General features: G+C 36.1%; 3 protein-coding genes across 3 annotated transcripts in view; 2 read left to right on the top strand and 1 right to left on the bottom strand.

The window, feature by feature from the left end:
• Nucleotides 1–4,603: 4,603 nt before the first annotated feature.
• Nucleotides 4,604–12,883, top strand: LOC111628841. Its single transcript, XM_023372688.1, has 14 exons — nt 4,604–4,678; nt 4,773–5,575; nt 5,648–6,061; nt 6,154–6,257; nt 6,435–6,706; nt 6,776–6,939; nt 7,015–7,174; nt 8,040–8,098; nt 10,288–10,611; nt 10,699–10,878; nt 11,183–11,289; nt 11,990–12,261; nt 12,335–12,495; nt 12,569–12,883. Exons 1-14 carry the CDS (start codon nt 4,612–4,614, stop codon nt 12,758–12,760), a joined length of 3,279 nt encoding a protein of 1,092 aa, XP_023228456.1. The 5' UTR covers nt 4,604–4,611; the 3' UTR covers nt 12,761–12,883.
• A 1,614-nt stretch (nt 12,884–14,497) lies between these two features.
• Nucleotides 14,498–18,012, bottom strand: LOC111628839. Its single transcript, XM_023372686.1, has 9 exons — nt 17,786–18,012; nt 17,556–17,718; nt 17,269–17,480; nt 16,472–16,608; nt 16,230–16,402; nt 15,968–16,163; nt 15,001–15,175; nt 14,770–14,914; nt 14,498–14,696 (listed from the first exon to the last, which is right to left on the bottom strand). Exons 1-9 carry the CDS (start codon nt 17,861–17,863, stop codon nt 14,548–14,550), a joined length of 1,428 nt encoding a protein of 475 aa, XP_023228454.1. The 5' UTR covers nt 17,864–18,012; the 3' UTR covers nt 14,498–14,547.
• Nucleotides 18,013–20,188: 2,176 nt separating this feature from the next.
• Nucleotides 20,189–26,326, top strand: part of LOC111628840 (cell death activator CIDE-B-like) — a 13,937-nt gene continuing 7,799 nt past the window's right edge. The window contains exon 1 of the mRNA XM_023372687.1: nt 20,189–20,327. Within this exon, the coding sequence (XP_023228455.1) occupies nt 20,319–20,327 (9 nt within the window). The 5' untranslated portion in view covers nt 20,189–20,318. The remainder of the gene's footprint in view (nt 20,328–26,326) is intronic.

Raw genomic sequence — 26,326 nt, 5'->3', positions numbered from 1 at the left:
AATTTTTACGGTAGTGTTTTGCGTTTATTTAATAATTTACGACTCAAAAATTTTAAATATAGTATTTTATTAAAATTTCATATTTAGTTTTAGTTCCAAATATGAATTGATACGAGTTACCCCCTTGTTAAATAGTGCATTCGATTATGAAATCAAATAAATTAATAAAGACGCGCGTATAAGATACATTTTCGTAGCCTCGTGATCATTTTCTCACCTAATTCTATGAATATGTGATTTAAGGTGAAAGCATCGGTTTATTCCAACTACGTGCTAGAGTTTCGGTCATCGGCCAACTTTATCGCGCGATTCCCTGCCATCCGATTACGTGACATCGTCGCGACGATCACCAATGACGCGCGTGTTTACATCCATCACGATTTTAATACTACAAAAAATAAAGAAAAATTGATGCGCGAATGATAGAAAACTTGTGTAAGAAAAACACCCAAAAATATTTTCTTCTTATTTAAACAATGGAGCGAAGAAAAAGGTCTTTTTTTTGTCTCTAATAACTTAACAATTTATCGTATTGTGGAGGGTTTGTATGGGTCCAGTGATAGAGTCGGCACCCGTAACCTTTTCTTTTTTGATCGAACGAAATACGTAAAATGTTTCTTTGTTAATAAAAAGCAGTCTTAAAGATTTTATTTTCTGTTACTAAAAAGAAAATTGATTTTGTACGGATAGGAATCGCTACGACCCCTAAGTTTTCCTCAGGCAAAGCTTTCCCCGCAATTTACTAACGGAACGCGAAAGTGATTTTTTTGAATAGAGAAAAGGAAATAAGGGTAAGTTTCTTTAAATGCGTGTTTTCCCCTTCGTCCATCTGTCGTCTGGAGAAAATCAATAGAGAAATTCGAGTACATATTAAAGTCGAAGCAATTAATTTTAAAATTGGTTGGAAAATTAACGAAAACATCATTACACGGAACGAAAGAACACAACGTGAGAAAATAGAGAAATAGCGGAAAACCGGAAGTACGAAGTTCGACGTTTCCGAATAAATTTCAATAGCGAGGTTGCGGCCGAAGTTTTCATTCGTCAAACGCCAACGTCGAACGTCGAGCGGCGCTCACGAAAACTTCAGCCGCAACCTCTCTATTAAAATATAACGAGGATTTAATAGAGGAAATGAAAAAATACTTCATGTTTATAAAATGAAATGGGTCTATTATAAATTTAATCTTCAAATTATTTATCACGTTCGCTTCGATACGCGTACGTACGGACAAGAAAACGGAATACATTTGTCGCGAAATGCCATTCGATTATTTCAGAACTTCGCTGGATAAAACATTTCGTTTCAAAAATGATATTAGTGCAGCGTGTGAAGAGACTGTTTAAATTAAATGATTTCTTACGTCGTCATTGGCCGCCATCTTGATTTATAAGTACGTGACATTTTTACAGTTCGTCTCTTCTGGTCTTTTTTTAATTTCTGAAAATTTCGCGCCTATTTTGTTCCGCATGGCTTATTCTTTATCCTTTTCGTTATTATTCGATTAGAACTCGAATCTCGATATGACGAATCGTTGAAATATTATCGGTTTCTCGTATTTAAATCAGTATAGAATAATAAAGTTCAGTATTTTATGTATAAGACACGTTTCGGATCTTAGATAATCTGTATAAAAGAAATTCCAATAGCATCTACCAAGTTTAACCACGGTATTATCTGTAGCCAGTTAGTGTAACTTAAAGAAACTTTTCTGACACGTCGTGTAGCTTACTACGGCTCTTATTTAAATTTGAATTTGTTTTAAGAGCTGGAATCGCGACCCACCGGTGGCCGAATGGTTACATTTCCGAACACGGGCAATTTTTCGTGGGTGAGCGCCTGGCCGAGTGGCTAGTCTCGTAGAGTTTTCCAGGCTTTCTTCGCACGCGTAACACCTAAATAGGAGCCAGTTTGCCCGTAGAAAAACGCCGAACACTGGCGGTTAGTGGTGGTTCACCACTTACCGCCATGTTATCCGAGTTCTTTTTCCCATATTTCTAACACCTAAATAGGAGCCAGTTTGCCCGTAGAAAAACGCCGAATACTAGCGGTTAGTGGTGGTTCATCACTTACCGCCATGTTATCCGAGTTCTTTTTCCCATATTTCTAACACCTAAATAGAGGCCCGTTTTTCGGAGTCCATCTTGGCAGATCGCGCACGCGTTGCTTTGCCGTAAAAATGAGCCAACGTTAAACATAATTAAAAGATTTTGTTTTTTTTTTTCTTGTTTTTAATTGCGAACATTTCTCAGTTTGTTTAAATTTACAAAACGATTCGAGTAACGCAATAGTAATTTGCTAACTGTTACGTTACTCGACGGTGCGTAGAGCGTTACGTCACGTAACTTAACCTTGTATTCAAATACGTATTTTATGATAAAATTTTGAGATTTTATAGGATAATAGTTTAAAATAATAACGGAGGGTTCGAACGTCACGAAAACTGGCGCGTGGGTAACTGAAGAAAAAATGAGAGCACGAAGACTTCTATACTAAAAACGGTAAAACGTGGGATCTTCGGATGAACACATCCGGTTGCTCGTATTGTAGATTGGATTAAGATATAACTAAACTATGCCACGAGAACAACTCGTTAGCCTTAATTTGTGGGGAGACGAGCCTTAAAAAATGTACCTATAGAATCGGAAACCGCGGGCCGCTATTCACGTAAGCCCACTTTTAATTAAATAGGTTATGAGAAAGGTTTTCGTAGAACGTAACCCAACCCGAATTACCTAAAACATTAACTAAAAATAAATAATTGTCGTAACATTTCAAAAGTTTTCAATAGACAAGCCGTAAAGATTTATTTCAATAAAGAATACATTGGTGTTGAATTGTGTTACTACTTGTCGCAATAAGCAAGCTCGATATCTCTTACATAATTATATGGCGGAGACCTACAATTGTGGGATGAAAGCGCTCTTAAAAGATGTTTCTATGATCGAGACGAATCCATTTTAGTTATGTTATTCTAAAATAGTTTAACCTTTCTGCTCGGACGAACAGAAGAAAAGGGTTTCGCTCCGACGATTACACTTCCGTAATAACGGATAATGTTATCAAAAGGCACTTTAGGTTCGATTCTATAGATTAAAAAGAAAGTTTTTCTACCGTCCGATTACAATTAATTCTTACAAGTAACGAGAATTACACGATAATCTCAATCGGTGTCCTTAGTCTAATCCTCAACTTCAACCTTAGCCTTATAATTTGAAGGGTTTTCTGTAAATTATATCAAAATTACTAAACGGATAATCTTTAAAATCGCTTATTTTGAGAATATAATTAACATTATTTATATTATTACATAGTTTCGAATAACAAAAGAACATATTACGTTTATATTGCGAACGAGGGAGTAAGTTTTTATTGTCGAACGGGATAATGACGATAAAGAACAACCTCCAGTTTTTCTAAAGTGTTTGTTGCATAAGGAAAGACAGATATTTATCAATTATGGGTCGAATGTGTATTTAGAGTAGGGGTTTTCCAATTCCTTCTAGTCTTTACCGAAAGGAAGCCATCGACCTCTTTCTAGAACTATATAAAGACATGTGGGTCACAAGGAGATCCATTCGCGACTTTTCTTCGACAAAACACACTACAAATTAAAGGTAAGTAAAATTTGATACGTGTCTTACGTTATATATTTACTACATAAATTTAATTGGAGTGTATAATAGAGATAAAGTTTATATCTGTGTTTGAGTTGCTCTTATATAAGTTTAAGAAGCAATTCGTTAACGATATTTAGGATTGACAGAAAGTTTTATGAGATCTTCATTAGGAAAATTCACATTTTAAGTCTTCAAAAGTGCGTAAATATGTTTACTCGGATCTAGCGCGTAGGAAGGTAAATAGACAGTCCACCCACCTCAACAATACAGGATTTGGTCTTTAGTCGCTCGTAATAGGGAAAAAATTTAAACGTTAAGTTGGAATGGAAAAATATGGTATTAAAACTAGAACCGATATAGGAATACCAGTGTTGATGTAGACACTAGTGCTGTGGATGAAGAGTAATCCCAGTTGTTGTATATAAATGTGTTGAAAGCATTTTGCTGTACGTATTTATTTATTTTTTCTCAATTTACTTATTTAAAAGTGGGCTTTGAACTTCTCTCTAGTTACGCTACTGCGTTAAGGAATCGAACACTTAACATATTGTACAATGTATGAGAGCAATCAATGCGCAGTCTTTGCGAAAAATAGAAAAATATAAAATGTATACATTCACATTTTAATTTTAATGCATTGCAAATCGAAGATCTGATTAATAATTTAATTTTATTTGGTTTTAAATTTTCGGTTTCGCCGTGTTTTTGTAACTTATAATAATGTGTTTATACCTGGCCTAGTACTTGACCTAGAAACTTATTTCTCTGTTGGTAATCGGTTCATCGTTTCCTCTCTAACAAAGTGAACGCCAAATGGATTACACGTAGAGAAGAAAATAGAAATGTAGGTCGAATGTCGACTAGAGAAATGTCTCTGTCGATAATGCTGTAAAATATAATAGCTTACGTGTTTTAAGATTGTTTGTACGCTTGTTTTCCTCAGAATGATTTGACAAAACGTTAACAATTCTTATCTTTTCAGGTTATAAAATGAAGACTTTCACAGCAGTTGTTGTTTTGTCTGTCTTGTCATTTTTGCACGCACAAAATGAAAACAGTAAGTTCCTCCACCTTTCATTTTTAAAAAATAATTTGTAAAGAAATGAAAGCAATTGTATTTACTTCAACTGTTGATACTTTTCTTTGTACAGATTACAAAAGACGAGCGAGAGTTTTCTTGGAACCGCTCACAACCGAAAACACTACAGAAAAATTTCAGCCAATTATTTCCAGCAACAACGAAACAGACATCGAAACATCTGTTTCTGCCAGCAACGACACCGAAGGACGGAGCATCGATTTAGATCTTTTCGATTTTAAAGGTAGTAGCAGACAGGGGCGAATCATTAACGATAGAAAAAAGGTCAAAGTCAGTGGATTCATTCCTTTAGTCACCCTAGACGATGTGGATAAATCCGAAGAAACACCTCAGGAGTCCATCTACGATTATCCGATATATAAACCCGAAAAATCTGCTTTGCCACCCATCATAAATGCTCATAAGCAGTTCATAAGTCAAGGAGATTCTCATCCGTCCGATGTACAAGCGAACTTCGACAACAGGAAGTTATCACCAATATATCCAGGAACACCTGGCAAATATCCTTCGAGTTCGATCGATCGTCCTTTGTATCAAGAGAAAGTGGTCGATACTCACAGACCCATCTACCCTCATCCACAAAGCCACCATTTTCCCGACAAAGAACCCAAATATATAGAACATATCCACAGACCAAATATCAACCAACTTATTCCCAAACGGGATCAATGCATTTGCGTTCCTTTCTACCTGTGCAAGAATGGATTTCTGCAGGATTTCGGCCGAAACAAAGATCTCGTGGACGAAAGAAGCGCCAATGTAGGAGCCGTTTATTTCGACCAGAAAAACCACACGCAAAACTCGGAGGATGTGGCTCAGGAAAGAATCGTTAACGATAAAACTAATGCCACAAAAGTAAGTCGTTTTTGAATTTTATCTCTTGTAATGAAGAACACAATTCGATCTTCGGTCTTATTACATTTATAGCATCAAACGGACTTGGCGGATTATGCTTCCGACGTCATGGCTCGATTCATCGGTCTACCCGACGATGGATGCGGTTATATGAGAATATGCTGTAAAATTCCACCCGTCATATCGCCCGTTGGATCTCTTCCTCCTCTTCATCCCAATCCGATTCATCAGGTGATTCCCGAAATTCATCATCCTCATCCGAATCCCGTTAACCAGCCTTTGCCACCCATCGTCAGGCCTCCTCTTTTTCCGAATCCCAGCATCGGTTTGCCAAAACCCAAACCTGTTTATCCGGGCGAAATAGGCATCCATCCCGGACATTTCCACAAAACCTGTGGTGTTAGAAATGCCGTCGGAATTCACGGAAGAGTACAAAATTTGCAGTATTACGATGATTCTGCAGAATTTGGAGAATATCCCTGGCACGTGAGTATCAGTTCTTGGTGAGGAGAGGTCCAAATTCACAGATAAAAGTGAAAATTAATTAATTACTAAGGCTCATCGATGCCATTTTTTAGGTTGCCATTTTGAAAAAAACCGGCCCTTCCGAAAGTTTGTACGTTTGCGGAGGAGTCCTCATCCATCCTCAATGGATCGCAACAGCGGCTCATTGCCTTAAAAAGTAAGATATGCGGTTTATAAAAATAAAAAATTCATAGAGTTTGTTGAACCACTGAAACTCGATTAATATTCACGTGGCGAATGTTAATCGAGTTTCCCTTTACAACTGAAAAAATTTCGAAATTTAATTGTCCCGTTGTCGACATTAATCAAGAATGTTATTTGATCTTTAAATTAGGCACGGCCCGGATGATATCGTAATTCGTTTAGGAGAATGGGACGTTCACAGAGGAGACGAATTCTATCCCTACAAAGAAAAATACGTGGCTGACATTATCGTTCATCCCCACTACTTTCCGGGAAATTTCGCTAACGACATAGCTCTTATTAAGATGGATTCTCCTATGGATCCAAAATTACCCCACATCACACCCGCTTGCTTACCAGAACCCCACGAATTATTCGTAGGACAAAGATGTTGGGTCACAGGATGGGGAAAAAGCGCCTTCGGTGAGTACGAGAAGTTAAAGTCGTCAACCCCCGCTTGATTTTAATATATTAATGAAAATTTCGTCTTAGGTCACAAAGGTGAGTACCAAAGCGTATTGAAAGAAGTAGACGTGCCAATTTTGAGCCACAAAGATTGCCAGCATCGCCTTCATCAAACTCGTCTCGGTCCGTACTATCGTTTGCATCCCAGTTTCGTTTGCGCCGGGGGAGAACCCGGCAAAGATGCTTGCACCGTAAGTACCATTCTAACAACATTTCGTGATTCTTAGTGTATAAAATATTCATAAAAAGTACGTAATTCGTTGCAGGGTGACGGAGGAAGTCCTATGGTTTGCGAAGTCCACGGAATCTGGAAAGTAGTAGGATTGGTATCCTGGGGGATAGGTTGCGGAATACCTGGAATTCCGGGCGTATACGTCAACATGGCAAATCTTCGACCATGGATAGAAAATATCATTCATAAAATCGGTTAGTTCGCCAGCCGTGGACATTATCTGTACTTCATATTTAATTATATTTCGGTACGGAGGAACGTACCATCTTGGCTGCCATTTTGTATTATTTATATTTTGTATTCCATAATAATTCAGCTTTACTACATTTTAAAATTATACATATTGTACGCACTATGTAGCGATTATAATGTCCCCCTATTTAAAGTTATTTATTTCCTCTTTTTTAAAAAAAAAACAATAAAATAAAATCAGCATCATAAATTTTGTTTTGTTAATTATAATTAAATATTTATTATACTTTAAGCTATAGATAATATATAGGTAAGCGGAAAGGATATTTTCGAATTATTCGGTTTATCAGTTTTCAACGTAGCGTTACAAATAACCCCCGCAACGTGTACATTTTTTCGTCGCGTAGGTAGGAGGAAGTTCGGATTCAAAAATAAATACAAATAGCTATTGTATACGTCTATAAATTCGCTTCATAAATGTATTCTCGAGTCTTCTACGTCAGCGTAATTATAGAACAGAAAATATCAACTGAAAAGAAGTAGGAAGTGTAAGAGCGAAAGGACACGCTAGAAGCGAAAGGAGTAAAATTTCAATAGAGATTTATTCGATCCCACCAGTGGCCAAGTAGATAAAAACACCGAATAGCGGGTTGACCCCTGGTCAACTGGCTAGCCAAATGGCCACCGGTCGTCTAGACTCTTCACCTATGTTTCTCATAGAAGTCCTTCCGGGAAGAATCTCGTCTCGACAGATCGCCCGCGTGTTACGTTGTCTTACTCCAATCAAATCTTTTTTATAAAAGCAAGAAAATTGATTATAGTTTTATCTCTCGTAATTAAAAAATATCACGTTTTCCTCTTTATTAGGATCATTGTCCATCATTCGATTTCCTAATTTTCCTTTAATCGAAGTGTTTGGAAGAAAAGTGACTTAACAATTAAACTTTAGTCGAGATTATCCGATAATGTTTTTCAATCAAGCGTGAAAAAAGCTCACCCGTACACGATTCGACCTTGTCATACCTGTCGGACGAGTCTCTACCCACCTCAACCTTAATCCTTTTCCAGATTTTTATCGACGAAGACTGAGAAAAATATTAATAAAACTTCCCTCGTATATTGAAATTCGACATTTTCCTCATCGACGGAAGTTCTATCGATTATTTTTTTTAAAGTAGGTTAATTGGTTTTTCTCGAAAATCTACGATTAAAAGTAATGGTAGAAGGCCCGAGTGACTCGATTACGAGATTTTCCAGTCGAGTTACGACTCGTGAATGACATTAAACGAAATAATTGTATGCCCTAAACCAGGCAAACTGCTTAGCGCTGTATCGCGGTTTAGCATTGCGCCATAGAAACGGAGCGATAGAAGGTTTCGTATCACGTAACACGCGGGTAATTGACACCAAGTATACTTACGTGTATAATGTAAAAAATAACAATTATCGGATCAATTATTTTCGGATTATAACAGGCTTCTGAAAACAAGTAATTCGTACTTATAAATAATGTATCGACCGCCTCTGAATAGTGGTCATTCTTTAAAGAATTTTTTGTTTTTATCAGTGTTCATTGTTCAGAGGTTTGACTGCGTATGTATATATAAGTTATACATACATTATATGGAAGAAATAATACAGATTTTGTCTGGTAATATATCACTGTATCTATGTATAAACTGTGCATTTTATTAGTTTCCTACTCTATTCCCGCCTTCTTGTTGTTACGACTTACTTTCGAGTAGTAAAGTGACATTCCTTTTTTTGGAACTCGTATTATATTAATTATTTACTTAAAAATATAAATATTTAACTTGAATTTTCGCTATTTTAGATGCTATTTAATGAAAGGAACAGAGGATGATCGCGTAATGGTTGCGCGCGTCTAAGTGCACGGTTGACTTTTAATCACCTTCTACTATAGAAGGTTAAAGGTGAATAATTATATATTGAATATAATTCTTTACCTTTGACCTTTATCGATAATTCATTAACTTTTGTTGAAGATGGAAGGGAAATTTTAAAGGTAGAATCCCTTTCGGGTTATTTCAGCATCTACTATGAATTGTACGCAAACGGTCGAAGGATTTCATACAAATTGAATAAATATTGAAAGTCATGCGCTTCCTTTCGTGATATTTCGAGAAGACAGTTTCCGATATGAGTAATTAATTAGGTCCGTGACCGGATATTGTTATTGTTAGCGACGAAATTCGCGTGATTCAACGACCTCAAACACGTGTCGCGCAACAATTAAATCAATTCCCGTACTTAGAACAGTAAAATATTTATTGTTTTCGTTTAAATGTCATAAGCAAACTCTCGTGAAAATTAATTTAGAATGAACTTAACAACGTCACTTCGTAGGATTTTATAGCAACCGGTTGAAGAAAATTGAAGATTCTCCGCAGTAACATAAAGTTACGCAACATTTTAACAACAAAAAAGGTGTAGGAAGGTGTTTAATTCGGTTATAATCACGAATTTACTCGGAAAAAACGAAAAGCCTCTACGCTTTTGCGTAAAAGAATCGTGTTTCGATGTTCTTTTCTGATGTCAAAATTTTGAAGAAGTTACAAAACTAGTAACCCGTCCTCTTCCCACGTAACAAATGAATAATTTCTAAGAATTTTTGTTAATTTAATAATTTGTCGGCATATTTAATGACAATTTCGTAGCCGAAAAGGCAACCGAGAAGCCGAAAGGTCGAATGTCGTTGCCTTTCACCCGTTTATACATTTCCTGTATATAGTTTTTGCACGTGATTTTGTGCGCGCTTCTTAGAAAAAAGTTCTATGTTTTACGAAACACCTCTACCCGATTAATTTTTTCGTTTCCGCGAAGGTTATATCTATACGTCACTCGTCCCGTGATGCGCTTCGCCAATCTTCGTCACTCGTTCGCTTCTTCTTCGCCGGAATTCCCGGGCCTCGGTCCTTTCATTGGTCGTCCTCCAAAAAACTCGATTGTCGCTTTATAAATGTCAGCCTCTACACGAGCTGGTTCGAGCTACCCTCCAGGTAAGTTTGCACCGTCCTCACTAATTACCGCTCCCCATTATAAGTACATCTCGATACTAATTTAAATTTACTTTGCCCGGTACCTTTTTAGGTAGTGCCAAATGAAAATCCTGTTTTCCTCTGGTCGCTCGCTCGACATGAAGTACTTAACGATCTTCTTGGCAATCGGATACGCGATTGCTCAGGACGAACAATTCGGCGGTTCCGAAGGAGGTACCGATGGTAAATTAGGAGGAGCGGATTACGAGTCGGCCATTCCAAATCCAGGATTAAGTACAAATCCAGATCCGATCCCGGATCAGAGCGCGGATTGCTTGTGCGTGCCTTATTATCAGTGCAAGGATGGAGAAATAATCAACGACGGCTCGGGCATCATCGACGCTAGGAAGAAACCACCCTTGAAAGAAGAATTGCCACTCGTAAATAATGAATTTTGCTTTTTATAAGGTTATTTTTTTTAAACTCTCCAGTCCTTTTGTAATGTGTCGAATTGTTTTGTATTAAAGGATAAGCATTTCGAGCCGCCATTTTGCGGGGCCTTCCACGTATGCTGCAAAGCGCCAGAATCGAGTACCGCTAGACCCTACGAACATAGATGCGGAGTTCGCAATCCCAGCGGTATAAACAGTAGAATTCTATCCCCGGGAAAGAAGGGAGAATCCGATTTTGGAGAGTGGCCCTGGCAGGTATTTTCAATTTGATACTCCTATATCGCCATCGTTTAGACCAAAACGAGAAAAGAAAACTCGAATTAAATAGCATCCTAGTCCTTAAACTAACGACACGGAGTTCGAGTGTCAAAATTCTGGATTAACTGGTTTTGAATTACGAAAGATGGGGGCAACTTTAACGTTAATAGAAAATAAACGAGGCGATTGGTGTTTATTCTTTATTAATATCGAAATTGTCCTTCTGAAAAATTTTTAATTCTTGTAAATATTTTTTTTATAAAATGCAGAAATGTTTAATAATCCATTGTCATGGTTTTAGGCAGCCGTCTTAAAAGTAGAAGGAAAGGTCAACTTGTTTCAATGCGGGGGTGTTCTAATCGATAAGAGACACGTCCTTACGGTAGCACATTGCGTTTTCCATTACAAGTAAGTTCTAATGTTTGTTACGTTACAGAAATTAATTAATCGATCTAATTATTCTAGTTTTATGCAAATAAAGTAAACCGATTACGATGAAATCCAATATATTATATTAATTGAACGTACCGAAAGTTAAATATTTAGAGAAAATTAATTAAAATTCTTAAAAAAATAATAAATAATGTTTTAAAATAGAATTTGTATTTTAAATAAGTTAAAACATTGCCTTTTAGTTATAAAGATTTTATCTGGGAGAACTTTGATCCATTATCGGTTTAAAACATAACATTATAAATATCAAAACTGAATTATTTCGGCTCTTTCATCTCTTTGTGTATTAAGAAATTCTTTTTCCACATCCAACGTGGATCCGGCCAGGCCCATAATAGTGGATTGGATTGAATTTGAAGCGAATAAAACCGCGGTTTTATTCACTCGCCCCGGGTGGTGAGAAACGGAGCCCGAAATATCTGGGACTTACCGCCATGAAATTTTCCTCGGGTTCTCCTCCGGATATCTATCCAGGATTCCCAGAGTGGTAGGCCGATTCCGCTGTCAATGCTTAAATTAATCGAGAATTCTTAAAAGTAAAAAAAATCCACTGTCGTATTTTAAAGCGCGGATTGGTAATGGACGACCATTTTATTGAGATGACAAATGTAAATTGTTTCTTTAAGAAACTCGGCTAATCGATATGAATTTTCAGGGGACTCAACCAATATCCACTCAAAGTTCGTCTGGGCGAATGGGACACGCAGAACACGGACGAATTTTTGGCCCACGACGATTACAACGTGGAGAAAATCATCACTCATCCCGAATTCCGTAACAATAGTTTATGGAACGATATCGCCGTTTTGACATTAGACAGAGACGTCATCTTCGTCCCTCACATAGATACTATCTGTTTACCCAATTACAAAGACATCTACGAAGGACAAACCTGCGTTGTGACGGGATGGGGAAAGGATGCTTACAGTAATAAAACAATTCGTTGGTATATCAATCATTTTAAATGAGACAAACGATAACCACGGCTTTTTTTGTCTAGAGGGTGGTACTTATTCCAACATTCTTAAAGAAGTCAACATTCCCGTTTTGGATAATCCTAAATGCCAGGAATTACTCAGAGAAACTAGATTAGGAATATTCTACAAACTTCACGAAGGCTTCATATGCGCGGGAGGAGAAAAGGGGTTGGATTCTTGCAAGGTAAGTCCACCGCCTCGACAAAGATTTGGGCGAGGCGGTGGAAACTGACTAATGAGAGAAATTGAAATGTTAGGGCGACGGAGGAGGACCTCTGGTGTGTTACAGACCCGACGGAACCTACGCTCTAGCGGGTTTGGTTTCGTGGGGAATCGACTGCGGATTGGCGGGAGTACCCGGTGTCTACGTTCGAGTCCTGAAGTACGTAGATTGGATCGTACAAAACACGGGAGGACGTCTAGAAGATTACTGGCCAATCGGAAGTTAAACAAAATCATTTTTAAACTTTTAAAAAAGTGTTCTTACGGAACAAACTCTTGTAAATATCGATCGTTATTCGACCAGTGTTACTGCCTTCGTATTTTCATATATAATAAATATTTTTCTCAAATAAAATATCTTTATTGTGTCCTTTACAAATATCAGACTAAAAGTAAATTTTCTTAAGTATTGGAGGATTTTAAGATAAAATTTTGCTAAATTTCGTAAGCGGAAGATCTGAAGAATGTTTTCTACAATATCTTGTTACGTACAATTCAATAAAGCGAGAAATAATGTTTAAGATATTTCAAATTACCCGATAATATCATTTTAGTTTGAAAGATACGATAAAATTTGGCAAATTTAGAATACGCGAACAGAAGTTGATTCGGATCCGAAAGTAAAAACACACAAAATTTCAAATCAATGCTCTCATTATGTAATAAGAATATGGCTAATCGTGACGTACAGTTGGCCCGTATCATACAACGAATCAAATATTACTGAATATTGCTTTCTAAATAAACGTATAATGTAATTACTTAAATTTATTTTGTAATTTTAAATAAAATACTATAACACTGTATATAAATTTTCTACGCGACACGGGGAATTACAGTCGCGAAGTCAGAAAATTCGCGACAGATCGACTTTGTAGTATATATTACCTCGTGTTTGTTTTTAATTAAACTCGATTAAAATTAGAAGTATACGAACGGATGAGAATTTCCGCACAGAGGAAATGCACGTGGATAAAAGATGTTCCGGGAAATTTACTGTATTTTAATTTAAAGAATCTATGAGAGTTATTGTTATAATAAGTACTTGTAAAATACTTTTCACATTTCTTTTTAGTCTTTAAAATAACTGGAAAACTTGTTTAAATGTTACGAGTTAAACAAGATTTTGAAATATGATATTGCGACGTTAGGAAGTTTTCAAACGCCCACCCGTGGTGTAATGGATAAAACCACTAAATGTTAGTCACGGATTCGCACCTGGCCAACGGGCTGGCTCCGTGGAGTTTTATACGTTTTCTTCGCGTGTTTAATATCTAAATAAAGGCCAATTTATTATAGAAAATCCCCGGAGGCATCTCTCCTTGGCAGATAGCCAGGTGTTGAGTCGCTATATCTCGTAACCAATGGAGTCTTCAAAAATTAAAATTTATCTACAGATTCGGTTACTGTTTTCGGATAATAAGCGGTGGATGCTTCGAAAGCAAATATAAAACTTTTAAATTCATTTTTTTAACGTGGAAATTCGGCCCGAGGCGATAAAGCGTCAGATCGGGAACCCAGAATTGATTCCGGATAAGTTGAAAAACCCTCAAGAATTCTTCAGGGGTGGTTTGTCTAGATAGGTTGGGTCTCATCCCTTACCATCCGACTGGCCCGTTGCGAGCTTGGCCGAACTCGTAATAGGCTGGCTAAAAACGGCCCTATTTAGTGCCCACAGATCGGAAAGAGTTAAGGATATATACCGAAGGTAATAAAAAATTCAAACAAATACTATACGAAAGATATATAATTTTATTTATCACGATAAATACAATATTTGTAATTTTTAAATTTTGAAATAATTAGAAATATAAGACACGACACTTAAATCTTTAAAGTCCGCTTACACAAATCGACAATTTTCGCTATAAAATACACCCATCCAGCGCCAGATTTAACAGAGACCCGTGGGCGCTTAATAAAGCGGGGCACCCTTTAAGAGTAGGCAAATTTGATGATTTAGAAAATTTATACAAAATACTTATAATATTATAAAATAAATTTTTATAAATTATTAAAAATTAAATTTACATTTTTTTCTATTTATTATTATTATAAAAATGATGGTCAAAGAGAACAATAAACATAACGACCAAGTGATGGTGAAAAGGAAAAAATACGAATTTTTCACTTCCGCATCATCCGAGAAATTCTGTTCTAAAACTTAATTCAAAAATAAATAAATAAATATTTCTGACGTAAATAAGTATTTATAATTATTAAATATTTCATTTACCTTTAATGTAATCTGGCATAATTACTTTCATATTTAATTCTCTTGTAATTTTATTTTTATTGCTCGCATCAGTCAATGTTTGAGAGGAATTAGAAACGTCTCTTTTTTCTCTATAGTTTCTATCTTCGTTTTCGGGGCATAGATTCTGAATGCAAACGTTTTATAAAAATTAACGACACTGAAGATTTATTATCTTCCGTCACTCGTAATTAATGAACTTATAAATCAAACCTTTTGGCAATCGATATATTCCACGCAAGCAACGATTGTAGCGGAGATTCTCAGATAATCTTCTCTAGCGCCTTCGAACATAAATGCTTTAAAATTAAAATTAACAATCAAAGGAGATGTAGGATCCACGAAAGGATGATGAGCCGCTATACTCGTGTATATAGGATTGCGACATCTAAAGAATGTAAAATTGTCGAGTGATTACTTTTTTTAACCGTTTATTTTAAACGTTCTATCTAAAACACATTTTTCGTACGGAGAACAATAGGATTCCTAAGATAGCCACGAAATGCCAAACGACCACGAAGATGCCCGGGAATACTTGGCGTAGAACTTTTCTTTGTGATTTGAAGACGCTCAATGCGACTTGGAAGAAAGCCGAAGCCCTCGCCCATGATCCAAATCGATGGAAGATAATTGCTGCCCGGTATGCTATATAGCATTGGAAGAACTACTACTGAGTGATTATTACTTTCAATTTCAATACCCGAACGGATGGCCCGAGTAGTTGACATCAGTCTACCGATCTGGAGAATCCGGAATTGAAGCCGGGGAAGATCCTAGGAATTTTTCGTGGGCGGTATGTTCGGGATATGTCGGGCCCTCTCTCACCCATCGCTCGTTCCCATTGTGCGCTTAATCGAATCCACAATAGGTGTTGTAATTGACTCTCTTAATGCCCACAGGTTTGAAGAATTTATCAAAAAGGAATTTAGCCCGGTGGATAAGACGACTGGACTAAATTCCTTTTTGATAACACCGGTAGTTGGTTGCGGGTTTACGTCTGACCAACGGGCTGGCATCGAGTTTTCCTGATATTCTTTACGTGTCACTGGCCCTATAGTATTAGCCTACTTACGGGCCACTTTCCCGTAGAAAGTCTTTTCGGGAGGTTTCCCCTTGGTAGATCGCGTTGTCTTATCCCCTCAAACTAAATCAAAAAATTTAATTCTTAGAAAAGTCTTACCCATTTTCAAAAACCAAATATACGTCATCCGGAAAAGAGTCGTGTTGTTTATTCATATTATTAAATTCATACTCGGTTAATATGGAAGATAATCGAGGAGACGAACGAATTTCGGAATTCGGAGAAGGGGAATAATCGTTCGAAGATCTCTTTAATCGCTGTATTACCACATCTGTTAAAGCAGCGTATTTCCATCCTGCCGTGACAAAAAAAGTTACAAAAATGTGTTAAATACCGAAAACAGACTGAAAATTACGCATACCTTTCCCAGAGTTTACAATCGTTCTCAGTTGTACTTCTTGCCCCACAGGAATGGGTCTGCCAGGAATGATTCTCGTTTCAAACCGATCATTCATTAATGATTTAGTAAATAATCCAATATCGTATTGAAATTCATTGGGCAAATTTCGAAAAACCGGATTCTTTACTTTGGGTCTATCGAAACGGTAAAGAGTTTTCATAGAATATTGCGTGTAGAAATATTTTATTTTATAGATCACTTACAGATTTCCTCGAAAATCTAAAAAATGTTTTTTAGAAGTTCTTCTGTCTTGCTGCTGACAAATTAACATGATGTATTCATCCTGGGCTAATATTAAGCCTTGAACGTGCGGAAAACGAATGGTTACGGTCATCCAATTCTAAAAATGAATAGACTTTTATTATTTATAAAGCACAAAATGTTTAAAAATTAACTAATACACGACGTAATTTAAGTTATATTCACGGGACGTTATAATCGCGTAACGTTAGATGACGTTTGCCCATCCAACCCCGTTATATTGCGTTTTTACAATTAAAAATATAACAAATAAGACCATTATGGGTTTGGCCAGGCCCAAAATAAGGCGACCGGATGGTGAGAGACGGAGCCCGACGTATCTTAACTGTTTTTTTCGTCTCTTTCCAGACTCGATTCCGGATCCCGTTTTTAGGTACCCGGGATTGATGCCAACTCAACCACTCGGCCATCCGACCATCTTGACAATATTTTTCATTATCGAATTAAATTAGATTGTTTTAAAATATCCCATCTTCTAAATAACCCATTACCAAACCCGTGTTAAACGTTTAAAAGTCTCCTCGAAGGTTTTCTAACATATAAGTAATGACACCGGATGACCGAGCTGGTTAAGAAGTCGTGTTACCGCTCTGGGTAGTTCTAGATCGAATCCGGGAAGAAAGATTTGTCGGGCTCTGTTCCATCCCTATTGAGGACCTGATCTATCCGTGATGGGACTGAAGGACCTCTTAGTGTTCGCATAATTAAATGAATCAAAGTAAAAAATATAAAAACATACTTTTCCGTCGTTAGAATATACGTTGACGCCGCAACGATTAAAATTATCAATTTTCATCAAAAATATTTTGCCGTCTTGAGTGGATTTTCTCACGACGCATTCGGAGTTCTGACCAGGAGCGTCTCTAAAAACCGGAACCGAATTGAATCCTTCCGGTGCTTTTAAAATGGCAGTAAATACGTTGTTTCCGTGTCCACTATTACAATGAATATCTAAGATAAATCAGTGAAAAAAAATTTATTTGGCAAAGTTTACCGAACTTGACCGAAAACAATTACGGCACTTACTTTCGGCAATCGGTCCTTGGTGAGATGTTCCTGAAAATTCTAGGGAAGGAACGGGAGTAGGATCTGGCGACGAAAATGCCGATTGTTGAGTAAGAATAGGAAGCGGCGGTTGAAGATACCACGGTTCTACTTGAAACCAAGCCAAAGGCGCGGTTCTATCCGACTACAAAAAGTAATTACAGTACTATGAGACAATTTCATTTCTAAAATGCATCAAATTAACCACCTACTTTTGATATGTTCCTATTTTTTCCAGCTTCTGCTCCGAATAATACAGAAAAAAGCATTATTTTAACATAAAATAACATGGCGCCGATAACTTTAGGTAAACTGGAAGGAGAATGATCGGACGAATGGAACGGATGCTCGCTTCTTTATATCGGCGTGATGAGGATTTCGAAGGACGTTTCCATTCTCTGGGTCATATTCTCAAGGAAGAAGTGAAATTATTTTATGTATATCCTCAGACAAAACGTCACTTTTAACGAAATAATCCTCTTCAACTGTCAACCACGAGAACAGAAACGATAAAATATCCGGATATGTTATCTATTGTTATTGAATTGAATTTAGTTTCCAGAATATTTTATCTATTACTTTTTGCTCCGTCTATTTAAAAGTAAATCAATGTTTCGAAAAACATATCTGGAATGTATATTTTCTATCGTTTAATCCATATCTTAAAGATTTTTCTGAAAATTTCAGATTAATTTCTGTACTTCTCAAATTAATATGAGGAATAAGGAAATTGTGAATAGTAACAAAACGCAAAGACTTATTTACGTTTGTAAAATATCAAAAATTATGCCAAAAATTTTAAATTATTAAATTCAAAGACAATCTTCTTGACGTAATCCTATTATACAGATTAGATCTTTCTGATGATAACAGCGAATAAATGTTTCTCACGATTGTCACCGAACAACCGCGGAGAATATCGTTTTTTTTTTTTTTTTTTTTAATATATCAAATACTGTAAAATTTACGAGATAGACACGGCCATTCACAGGGGAAAAGAATACGCATTGGTGTACTGTATTATGGTTTCGGATGATTCGCGATGAGGAGTGAAGTTTCAAATATAAAATCAAATTTTTCAAGGGGTTTATGTCTTATAGCTGGCCCGGCAATAAAATACGGAATACCGTAATTAAAGTATTCTGTTTCAAAAAAAGAATTTGCGTTTACTCTTTTATTTTTATCTTTTAAAATTTTTCAAAGATAAGTTTTATTAAAAAACCATAAAAAATGTAATTGTTCTCGTTTTTATCTCTTTCTAACCTATGGACAAAAGTAGGCCTTTTTTCAGACCTATCACCAATTCGGTCAGGTTTACACTGGGGCGTCCGGGTGGTGAGGGACGGGGTCCTACGTATTGAGGACAGACTACTCATAAAAATTTCCAGAGACCCTGATCCCTGATTTCCATTATGAAATCGCAATTATAATAGCATGTCTTTTGCTATATATAGTCTATATATAAACCTTGGATTCGACTAGGCAACAATAGAGGCGACCGGTTGTGGCTAACGGCGTCGATACGCCACTCGGCCGAAAAATTCTTAGGGTTATCCGCCTGGATTAGACCCGAGTTCACCAGAGCCAGGCCTTAACAGTCTCGCCTATCTGGTGTCCTACTACGTTACCCGAGAAATATATATAGGCCTACACACGTACACAAATCAGAATATTGACTGCAATGGCAGCATTCGGTAGACTTTCGTGTTCGGAATGTCAAATGACGGAGAAATACGTTTTGATAATTAACTAGAGTTATGTTCAGACAGCTCGAGAGTAGGTTAATACGAATAAAGACGCTTCAAATATTTTTAGTCAATTATCGTTTAAGTGGAATTTGATTGTTCTCATTCAAATACAATTTTAATGGAATTATATATAAAATACAAATGAAGTGTTATATATCGCAATTTGAATGAATTCCTTGTAGGTTCGATACAGACCAGACGGCCGAGTGGTTAACGTATAGCGTATCCATCGGAGAACCCAGATCGAATCCGGTCGAAAAACTCCAAGAATTTTTAAAGGAGATCCGTCATTCACCGCACGACCGTTTGGTTATTGGTTATAACAAGTCGGGCATCGGCTACAGCGGCTTTATCGCCCCGTGGAAAGCGAAAATTCAGTGGCTAATATTAGTAATTGGGTAGTACGCGCGGGAATAATGCCTTTCGGGAGGTCTTTTTAGGGGAAACTGGCCCCTATTTGGGCGTTACAGACGTGGAGAAAACCCGGAAAACTCCACGTGGCCAGCCCTTCCGAGCCAGGCGCGAACCCACCACCGAACTCCCAGTGTTTAGGGACTGGTCCACGAAAAGTACGGGGACGGAGTCCACTCGGCCACCGGTGGGCCACCCGACAGGCTCATTGTCAGCCCGGACGAACCCATAATGGGTTTGCGCGAGTGTTGTGGACACTGTTTTAGTAATCCCATTTTGAGAGTCGAAAGCTTAGATAAATTGAATTTTCTTCACAATATTTTAAAATATTTAAAATACTTGTTATAATTTTAAGAACATTTAAAAAATGTAATATTTTACTATTACCATTATAATTTTTTTTATTTTTTTAAACGAAATGCCGGATAAGTTGGCAACACTGTTAGTTGGCAAATATGGATGCCTAAGACGGGGAGGATTTTTCTGATTATGTAGTTTTTATTTTCACGATTTATTAATTAATAAATAACAAATATTTACTTTGTTTGAAGTTATTAAGTGTTATCGAAGTAAAGAAACTTAAAAAATGTCTTCGGTAAGTGGCCAATTCGCTATAGAAAACAAATTGATTTTCTGAAATGTCAAATGATTCTTTCGCATTTTACCTTAGCATTAACATCTCTATCACCGAGCGCGTGTTTTATCGTCTTTATTTACATTCAAAATTTAAAAAGTTAAAACTAGATTTTATCTCCGAACGAGGCGGTTGCGCCCCCTAGATATTCTCTGGACTTTTTTCGTTCGTGTGTATTCGTTTTACTAAAATTATTAAGCTACACGCCGGCCAAGTTCCAGAGCTGTCCTAATATACTGCGAAATCAGTTTACGAACCTAGTGTAGATGGGCGTTTGTTAACAGTTCTAGAATGACACTTGAATTTGTAACGAGTTCACCCTTCGTGTACTGTACTCTTGATGTCATTATGTCGGAGTTTGTTTTCAAATGTGACAGTCGCTGGAACTGGTCTGTGCGTGAAACGGTTCGCTAAAAGTTGTCGTGCGATGTATGCGATTAATTTACGAAAAGATGCGTACCCTCGACGGACTCTCGAAGAAAATGCCGAGAGACGTTCTCGAACGTATGGATTTTTTGGCAGAGACGATCCGCTCGGGTGCCTCTGTTGCGAACCGTTTGCGGACTTCTAATTTTTGTCCGAGTGCGGCTTAAGACGCGTTTGTTTTGTTTAAATAGTATACGCTTTCTTGTCGAATCGATTATGTATTAATAGTATACGCTATTTGGACAAAATGAATGAATGCTAGCGATTAAAATGTCTTTACCGTTCTTCAAAATAAATTATGAATTTTTACAAGTAATAGGTTACGAAGAAAATCTAAAAAGTAATTGTTTCTTACGTTTTCGTTTCGTCGAAAGATATTTCCGATGCCGCCGCCAGTCTTTTGGCCGGACGAAAACGTACGGTGGCGGGCGGGATGCGAAATGGAGAAAAATGCCGCGTTTGCATTGGCAGACTAAACTTAATTAAAAATTGGATTAAATTTCGAAACTACGCGAGTCCCCATTTCCTGTGCTCTCTGTTAAGTTTATGCTTATTGCTTTATTTAAATAAATAGCTTTTTTGATATATTCCTGATGTCGGAAGTAAGTAGTCACTCTGAATAATGCTAGATTTATTCCACTTATGTGGAAAAAGTGAAATATTAATACTTCGTTTGACCGCCTTTGGCTCCTGCGACGGCTTGTAAATGTCGTGGCGTCTAACCTGCCGTTTTGAGATTCTTTGATGATCTCGTTTTGAGATTCTCCGGTCGTCGAATAAGATCGTCCGGTAGACTTGTGGGCTTTTCCTCTTCGATTTTAGGATTCTTCGGTCCGGCTCGTCCCAAAGATGTTCGATGCGATTCGAGTCCGGTCTTTGGGTGGTCGGGTTAGAACTTCGAATCCCTCGGAAGCTGAAAAATGCTTGACGAGCTTGGACGAGTGCTTTGGGTTATTGCATCGAAACACGCAATTACTGTTGATATCCATATCTTGCTATGAAGAACAAAGATTGTTATCTAATATTTTCCTGTACGTTTTTGTATCCGCGCAACTGCCGATTTCTGCCAGCCAGTCAAGTCCGTGAGGAGAGAAAAAATACCCCATCTTATCATATATTGGGAATGCTTTACGGTCCCAATGCAGTTGGTAGGTATGTAGGCAATATTCTTCTTTTGCCACAATTTGGCACCATCTCAATTCTGCAAGAACAAATTTTGATTTGTCTTACTGAATTACTTTACTCCAAAACAGATTCGTTTAAATGCTCCTTGAAAAGACTAATCTATTTGCAATGTTCACTTTCAAAATAAACAGCACTCGACTTGCGAAGAATCTTTTAAAATTGACCTTATTGAGTCAATGGCTCATAGTTGATAAAGATGTTTTAATGACAGATCTGGAGAGCGTGAATGAAAGCCTGCAGGTTAGTGACTTTATGCCAAATGATGCAGAATTCTCGGACATTGTGCACCATGGCCAGCCAGAACGATGAAGATTTTAAACAGTACTAAACCTTCTATTTTTATAACTTTGCAAACACCTTTGAAGGATAATTTCCTTTCTCTTGTGATTGCCCTGATGCTTTTTCCAGCATGATGATCACTAACACATTTATCTAATTTAAAATAGATTACTTACATTATAAAATTGATATATGTTTGTCAATGTAAATTCCCTTCTATTTGAGTTAATTCATTATCATGATAATGCTGATCTCTTTCTATAAGTTTAAAATTTTCATTAATTTACAAATTGTTTACATTACATCTACATTTAAACTATAATTATTAATGTTTAAGCATTACTTGCATTACTTTACAATTGAATTTACAATAAATCCACACTACCCAACACCAGAGTAAAGTTTAATTACAAACCTCAAAGCCTGTTACCAGTGTGAAATTAGCATCAAAAAATGAAAAAACAGATTTTGACAAATGTTTTTGAACCTCCAATAGTTCTTCTTCAGACGGCAACGAATTTCCATTAGAATGCTATTAAATAAGAACATTATTCGAAATTCAAATACGTGTTACTTGATGACGTCTCATTAGGTATGCACACAATAGATGGTAGCAACTGACGAGAATTTATAGCTCTTTGTCCGTTAGCGCTTGCCATGCTATGGACAGATTTAATTCCTCTTTTTTGGTTGATATAGGTGTTATTAAGGCTGGATTTGTAGATATATACAGCCTCTAACCACCTTAGATGTTCTGTGTATGGTGAGGTGAGGATAATTCTTTCCTTGATTACACCAGTGATTCTGACATAGAGCTGGATTTTAGCAAGGTGAGAATTATCCTCACCTTACCACACAGTTTTTTAGATTAATTTTACATCAATAACAGGCTTTGAGGTATATAATTGAATTTACAATATTAATTTTGTAAAAGTTTCCACAACTTTTATTTTATGAAATGTACTTATTACTCTTCCTATTATCAAATAACTTGTACCACTTAGCTTCAATTCAAAAATCATCTATTTTGGTTATATGATTTATTTAACTTTCTAATTTTTAACTGTTTGTATATGGATATCCCTTGTAAAATATGGTTCTGCTCTAACACAATTGGAAAATTGGGGATATTCCCCATACAACATGGTTTCTGGTTTTGCTCTAATACGATTAGAGAAATCGTCTTCAAAATTTCACAATTTTTAATGCAAACTTCGTTATTCAGTACTTTTTTTTATTCGAGTTAAGCATGTGTGTTGTCATAAATTTGTCAATGGATTTTAGAATATTGAATTTTTCAATTTGTTTTGTGTCTTTCATCAGATTTACTTTATTGAAAACTGATAGAACAATGTTTTCTTCCTTGTCCCAGCTTTCCTCTTAACTAGGTATTGTTGATGTTTTCAGATGTTTTCAGACGTTAGCATTTAAGACTGTCACCGTGTTTTGGTTTTGTAGATTAATCTTTGTATTTAGTAAAGTTTAATCCAGTGTTTCTCAACCTCTAACGAATCATCGCCTCCTTCAATAAAACCATTATGTGATATCGCCCCCTTCACTACAAAATTCCGATGCCGAGGGACAAGGCTAACGCCAAATGCGTACTGCATTGAATAGACTAGTGATTAGTATAATGTTATTTGTTTAATTATTGTACGATATAACGAATAAAGTATCTAATTATTCTTAATATAATGTTTTACTATATCACCCAGAAAATTGTTTTTCGCCCCCAAAATATAAATTGTTACTAATCGCCCCCTGAACATGGAAAAACGCCCACATGGGGGCGATATCGCCCCCGTTGAGAAACACTGGTTTAATCTTTCGTCATAAGTAAGTAATCATTCGTAAAAATTACAAATGAAATACAGTGGTATCTTAGTACTCAAACTATTCCCAACTCTAACAATTCAGTATTCAAACACAAATTCTGGAAAAAAATTGTTTGTTACTCAACTGAACAAATGAGGGGCCCCTAGAACAAATTTTCGATTAATAACAGTTTTATTTTGTCATCCATAAATATTTTTTTTTATAAAAATAAGAAAAATGAAGACATTGCTGATATTTCTGACCAAGATCAACAAAAAAGCTCAGATGATGATGATACTATTTAAAAATAAAATATTCTCATTTAAATAAAATTAGTACTAATGCATAATACAGTGCTTGTAGCATAGCCAGCAATTGGTTCAGATTTTGCATGGAAAATTTTGACCTCAAATATCTCCTCCCATAATTATAAGTTCAAAATTCTGCTTCATCATTCATCAGTCTTTCCAAGTTATACATACAATCTGTTCTGGAATGATAGTGATACTGTGAAATAATGATATTGATAAAGAAATAATAAGCACATTACAAAACAATAGGAGGGAATTGACTATTGATTTATTATGATATTGTATAATAATTTTATCAAAAAAGACTAATAAAATAAAAATATAAATGATTTTAACAATGTTATATAGGATATACTTGTCCCAAAATGATAGAGCCACTTCATCATTTAAATAATAATTGATTTTATTTATTATTAAGCAATATACCCACTTTATTAATTACTAGCAGACTCCTCCACATGTTGTTGTGGCTCAAAATGTATCTATTATAAATGTATAACGCTTCCCTTGTGGTGGGATTTTTCGAAAAATCTCTTCTTAGTGTACATTCTCTTGATGTACCGTATTAAAACACAAAAAACCTCCAGTGGGGAGAATTTCAACATGTATATTATATAAAAACTTGTGCGTATTTGAATGCAACGTTGTGTCAAAATTTCAAAGGAATCGATGGGAACAAACGAACATTACATTTTTATTTATATAGATAGATGATCTGCTTTAGTTTATCCTCATAGAAAAGCAAACTTAGGTCATCGTACTCGTGGAGTTAGCACAGTCTGTTGGACATAAAAGCCTTAACCCTAGATGATATCTTTTAATTTATATGAATGTTTAACAGAATAATATATAGCCTATGTCCACCCTGAAGTTCCATTCTAAATATTGGTGAAAGAATTTTTGAAATCAGATGAGTAGTTTCGGAGATTACCTCCTACATCCAAAGTTACAAACTTTACCTCTTTATAATATTAGTATATTATTTCATAAACTGTATCTGGCATTGTTTTAATAATGTTTTTCCTTTTCTCATCTGTTATTTCATGCCAAACATCAGTTATGGCTTTTTTTTTATTCCACTGAAGTATATTGCTTTCCATTCCTATATACTTTCTTATTATTGGATAACAAACATGTTTTAATATGATTACGATCAGGAGAACATGAGGTCAGTCCATAATATGCATATCATTTGTCCAAAATCAGTCACAAGTTGATTTTGCATTATAAGTGAATGGAAAATTATTGAAAAATTGGAAAAATTTTTTTCCGGTATTTTTCTGCAAATGACATTAGGTCCAAATCTAGTACTTGCTGATTAATACAGCCAGAGATAAAAGCTAGATTTGTCATACTACCCCATCCAAAAGCATTCCACACCATAACACTTTCAGCACCTTGCTGCTGTCTTGAGTGAATTAATTCATTTTTTTCCTAATATCATGTCAGTAGCTTCTCCAGTTATTTGGCCTAACCATTTTGAATTTTTTCTCATTCCTCCATGTAGCATGTTGCCATTTATGGTACATGTCATGTGATATTTAGCCCTCACCAAAGGCTTTCCTTTGTAGTTCTTATTTACAGGCAGAATTTGTTTCATTTTCTTTTGGTTTTGACATTTAAGGCTAGATTAGATATAATTTACTTCAGATTCATTGTAGAATTGTTAAGTTTCCTTGCAAATTACTACTTTTGATGAGAATTCAGTACAGGGGTTCTTCCAGATGACATTTTTGTTCTCTACTAGAATCAAAGTAATTTGCCACAACATTATGAGAATGATTATTTTCTTCCCATGATGAAACGTTTAATTTACCATGTATTCCAAAAGTATATTTTATAGAAATCATTTGAAATCTACTATGTCCCATATTTTATACTATCCTGAGTGCTATATGCATATTAATTGAAATTTAACTGCTGAAGTAGACATACAGCCTCTAA

Source organism: Centruroides sculpturatus, unplaced genomic scaffold, assembly GCF_000671375.1.
Source record: "Centruroides sculpturatus isolate CEXI.00-Female unplaced genomic scaffold, Cexi_2.0 scaffold527, whole genome shotgun sequence".
Taxonomy (NCBI): Eukaryota; Metazoa; Arthropoda; class Arachnida; order Scorpiones; family Buthidae; genus Centruroides; species Centruroides sculpturatus.
This window is presented reverse-complemented; position numbering and strand designations above follow the sequence as displayed.